The following is a 5420-nucleotide window of genomic DNA, read 5'->3' on the forward strand; positions in this document are numbered from 1 at the left end:
AAATACCATAAGCTTACACAGATTTAAATACCCTAAAATGAAGTATTATTCTTTTTAAATTTACAGTCTAAAACCTTTTACTATTCAGCAAGAACGTATGAAAATGCATCGTCCATTTTGTACAGAAAGCTCAATTAATATCTATAAAATGGGGGAAAAAGTGCTTACAGTACGGCATGAATACAGATTTCTGTGCAGCTCCTTCACTCCCAAACCACAGCGCTCAAAGAAAAGCAGAAAACAAAAGGGAGGGAAATATCCAGCTTTACTTGGTGGAACAAAATGGAGCATTTCTTTAAAATCTCAACGTCAAGAGCTGCGTTTGATTCCTAGCTGCAACAGTTTCAGCTTTTAATGTGGTCAAAGCAGAGAGGGAAATGTGCTGGAAACTCAACGAGTGCCTCATGAGCTGCAAACAAAAACAATGAAATATACGCTGCATTGTTCGGAGGAGAAGTTAAAGGAATATTCCACTGAAAATATAACAGTCCCAACCTGGAGGCGTGTGGTGCTTCTCCTTTGTGGAGGATGGCAGCTGCATCAGAATCAGAATCAAGTTTATTGCCAGCGACGTTTACACATACAAGGAATTTGCGAGGTGAAAAAAAGATATATATATATATAAGGATCATAACAAATAATATAATAAACAATTTAGCATTAAAAAAGGATGATAAAGACAATCAGACTGCAAGGAATCTGGGTGTGACCCTAGATCACAACCTGTCCTTCACTGCAAACATCGCTGCTACAACCCGCTGCTGCAGATACACTCTTTAGAACATCAGGAGGATACGTCCCCTCCTGACCCAGAAAGAGACGCAGCTTCTGGTCCAGGCTCTCGTCATCTCACGCCTAGACCACTGCAACTCCCTCCTGGCTGGTCTACCTGCATGTGCCATCCGACCTCTGCAGCTCATCCAGAATGCAGCGGCTCGTCTGGTCTTCAACCTTCCTAAATGTTCCCACACCACGCCGCTCCTCCGCTCCCTTCACTGGCTTCCAGTAACTGCTAGAATCCACTTCAAGACACTGGTACTAGCGCACCATGCTGTGAATGGATCTGGCCCTTCCTACATCCAGGACATGGTTACACCATACACCCCAGCACGTGCACTCTGCTCTGCATCAGCCAAACAGCTCGCTGCACCCGCACTGCGAGGGGGACCCAAGTTCCCATCAGCAAAAACACGTGGGTTTGCTATCCTGGCTCCAACATGGTGGAATGAGCTCCCCATTGACATCAGGACAGCAGAAAGCTTACACATCTTCCAGCGCAGACTGAAAACTCATCTCTTTCGACTCCACTTCGAGCGATAGAAATACTATCAAAGCACTTATATACTAACAAAGGACTGGCTTATCTAAAGCTAGTTGAGTAGCACTTGAAATGTTTTGGCTCGATGAAACCTGATGTACTTATATGATTCTGTTTTCTTCTAGTTTGTATCTTCTTGGTCGAATGCACTTATTGTAAGTCGCTTTGGATAAAAGCCTCAGCTAAATGTAATGTAATTATTTGCACCAAATTTAAATGTAACTACACAAATAACCTTAAAAGCTAAAAAACAGAAAATCAAAAACACTTCAGATAATGAGTAGATATGGCAAACTACAGTGTATTATATTTTAAAGTGGACGGCTGTGCAGACATGTGTGCAAAAATGTACAAAAAGCAGTGAGTTGGACTGTTCACGCCGTGTTATGACCACTGCACCTCGCGGGAGCGCGCACAGCGTAAAGACAAAACTCACAGACATATCAATGATTTGTACGGCAAAGTTAGGTTTGGAAACGGTATCATTTCCTTTTTGGCGGGCATGCATAACACGGCATAACACGGCATAACACGGCATAACACGGCATAACACGGCATAACACCGGAGCCTCGCTGCGGGGAAACTTTGGCGCTGTTCCGAGTTTGTTCTAATCCGTCAAAATGACAGGACTGCTTTCAGATTTTTCCGTCATTGTTAAAAAAGAATACGTCATAGACGGAAAATATTCGGTTAACGCGAGCTCTGCGTGTGTGTGACGTCCCTCTGTCCTCTGCTGTGTTCTGGTTGGTTGTGTGTGTGACATGTGTGTGACGTCCCTCTGTCCTCTGCTGTGTTCTGGTTGGTTGTGTGTGTGACATGTGTGTGACGTCCCTCTGTCCTCTCTGTGTTTCAGAGCAGCCACGCTGAGCTCATGTTGATGGAGAGCAGGAAGACTAACCTGCTGGGCCGAGGAGAGTCTCTGAAGAGGAGCGGCACACACCTGCCCGGGAACTTCAGTCAGAACATACACAACCTGACACACACCTGGAAACAGCTGGAGGTAACACACACACACACACACACACACACACACACACACACACACACACACACACAGATCTCTACACACACAGAGAGAGATTGTAATAGTTGAAAATGTCACAGGTTATGTGCAAAACAATTGTATTCAAGTCAACGAAAAGCATAACATAACTTGAACACACACACACACACACACACACAAACACACACACACACACACACAGATTTGAATAGTTGAACATGTCACAGGTGAACTTTACGAAATATCCCTAACTTGCTGATCACGACAACTGATCAACAAACAAGGATCTGATGAGGCGAGCAGAAAAACAAATGCTGTGTTTCAATCCAGATTCTTTCCTTTTCGTAAATTAGACATCGTCCACTCTTAACACTTATGCTGTGCACACATTTTGACCATGTTGTTGTGTCTGAAATCGCACATTTCTTGTGGGCCCTCACGGGGACTGCTCAGTTTACCCAATAACATAACAACGGTGTCTTCTTTTCAACACCTGTATAGACGTATGGAATAATGAAGAAATCCACATGTATATATTTTATTTGTATAGTGTTGTGTTTACCAGGGCGACCACAATCACACCTGGTCGCATTACTTCTGTTACGAAGACAAGATGGTGGTCATTGAGTGCAAGAAGTGTCCAGCACTCCTCACTTTTTGAACGGTTTTAAATGCACCATCTGGGTACCAATGGTGCATTTTTTGCCATACTTCGCATTGAGTCACACGTAGGCACTAAAACAGTTTGTCTTAGTACAGAAGTACGCACTTTGAGACGAGTCACAACAAAATATCAGGATTTAAATACAAGCTGAAACGTATAGGAGGGTGCGATGCAGGTGTACAAGAGGTCAGGTGATGTCAGGCATGGTGGGAAACAGGTGATATTTTGCCAGGACAGACACAAAAAAAAAGGTGGGAAATCACAGGACGTAAAAACAGATGTGGTACAGATTAAGATAACTTGAAAAAAACAGAAACGAAAGACTTATGCCAAACACAGAGATGGTATCTGCTGGATAACACTGATATTTGTGTTGAGACAGGATCGTGTGTGTGTGTGTGTGTGTGTGTGTGTGTGTGTGTGTGTGTGTGTGGGTGTGTGTGTGTCTAATTTTAGGCTAATCAGCGCTGATCTAATCTGGAACATGAAGATGATAATTAGTGTCGTCTCAATTAAGAAGCGCTGCTGCCACCGTGGCCTTTAGCTGTGAGGAGGAATGTTCTGGAAAGGATGGAGAGCATGGATATATAGATCAGATCACCGGATTAAATACAGGTTATTTAGATGGGTATCTCTAGTTGAGAACATAATCCCACCATGTAGTGTTATTCTGGGGTTTTGAAACATATCATAATCGTCTACATTGGTAAATAGAGTTTGCCAGTTGTGATGGGGGCTGTAGATGTTTAGATTTCCATCGGCTCTATGCACTTGCCAGCAAAAAAACGTAATTTTCTCATTGTTTTTGCAAAAAGCAACACAATTAAGTCTTTTTTTAACATGGGAACATATTCTACTCTCTACATATCTGCTTCTAATGTTTTAAATAGAAGGAATTTGACCTACACTGGAAAAATGCTGCTCCAAAAACAAGTTAAACAATATTGAAAACAAGCTGTTTTCACTTGAAATAAGTCCAAAAATCTGCCAATAGAACAAGTGAACATTAGCTTGGTAGCTTTCTTGAAATAAGACGGGATATTTAGATAAATCACATCTAGTAATTAGCAGGAGAACTCATTTTGAACTATATTTCACCAGAATCAGGAGATGTGTGATCCGCAAATGCTCAAAGGTTTTCTGTCTTCTGATATTAGTTGGTGATTTTCTAATAAATATGTAAACAAATATGTGTTTCATCTGAGATACAACTCAAAATAAGATGTTTTGACTTAACAAGATGATGCATTGTCTAAAAACAAGAGCCTATATCTCACTGCAGTGTTACTCCTGCAGTTATTATGTCTGATATCAGGAGGAGAGACATGTTCTGACTAGATGTTAGACACAGATACTGGGAAAGATTTTGAGTTTTTGTAGTGTACATATCTGCTTCTAATGTTTTAAATATAAGGAATTTGACCTGGTAGTTGAGAAGTTAAAAGGAAAACAGCATTGATGAGCAGAGTAGCGACTTATTTCAATAGGAAAGTCACATCTTGATCAAGTTGAGGACTCAATGGTGCGGATGCTAATGTGGAATTAATTTGGAAAAGCATCAGCGCTAACAATGCTGCCTCTGTTAGATGTTTGCTTCCAGACACCAGATGATTATTCACTCTCAGATCCAGTAGGTAACCTTCGTATCCTCGTAGAGGAAGTTCTCTCTTCAAGTCGTCTTCACAGGAGGAAAGCTCATCAGGAAATGCAAACGCAGAGATGGACTGTGTGCTCGATGTCGCATGAGAGACAAACAGCTGTTCACTTTCCACTCGGTTTGAAGTGGCTCTGCTCTGTGGAGAAAGACTGGAGAGACACTGACTCCTGAGACTAACTTTTAGAGTTCAGGGACGACGAGAGGCTGCAAGTGTCTGTGTCAAAATGCACACCTAAGAAGCATTAAAGAGGCCTGAAATGCTTCTAAAGGTCCTCACACACCGAGCCGATTTTCGCTGTCGATAGATGTCGGGCCGTCGATGAGCGTCGTGTCGCCCTTCTCAGATTGGTGTGTACTGCCCCGTCGTGTCTTTTCAGCCGTGCCGACACCTTCCGCCGCCGATTCGACATGTTGAATCGGGAGGCTGTCGGCTAAAGAAATCACTCTGATTGGCTGTTCAGCTTAGCGAATCAGTGCATGAGAAGCGAAACGGAAGTGAGGGACCCAAACAAACGATTAAGAAGGAAAATCTGAGATTTCCTTTAACTCCAGCTCTCGACACAGGTTGGGGAAAGCCCCGTGAGCTTCTCGCTGTAGAGTGAACATGGAACGCACGCTATTTGTTCTTTGTTTATATCACGCAGTCTGTTCTTCTTCTTCTCTCGGTTATCACGCAGTCTGTCTTCCAGTTTTTGCCTCTTTTGAATGACGAATACACACTACCGCCGCCTGCTGGTAAGGAGAGTTATTGCCACTCACGCATGCGCAGTTCGTATG

At 42.8% G+C, this 5420-nt stretch overlaps 1 protein-coding gene across 1 annotated transcript in view; it reads left to right on the forward strand.

Moving 5' to 3' along the window:
• Positions 1-2172: 2172 nt before the first annotated feature.
• The window catches only part of LOC117483877 (A-kinase anchor protein 6-like), a gene marked incomplete at both ends in the record, with an annotated part of 11292 nt that continues 8044 nt past the window's right edge, over positions 2173-5420 (forward strand). Inside the window, 1 exon segment of the mRNA XM_034132207.1 lies at positions 2173-2319. Within this exon segment, the coding sequence (XP_033988098.1) occupies positions 2173-2319 (147 nt within the window).

Source organism: Trematomus bernacchii, unplaced genomic scaffold (assembly GCF_902827165.1).
Source record: "Trematomus bernacchii unplaced genomic scaffold, fTreBer1.1, whole genome shotgun sequence".
Classification (NCBI taxonomy): Eukaryota; Metazoa; Chordata; class Actinopteri; order Perciformes; family Nototheniidae; genus Trematomus; species Trematomus bernacchii.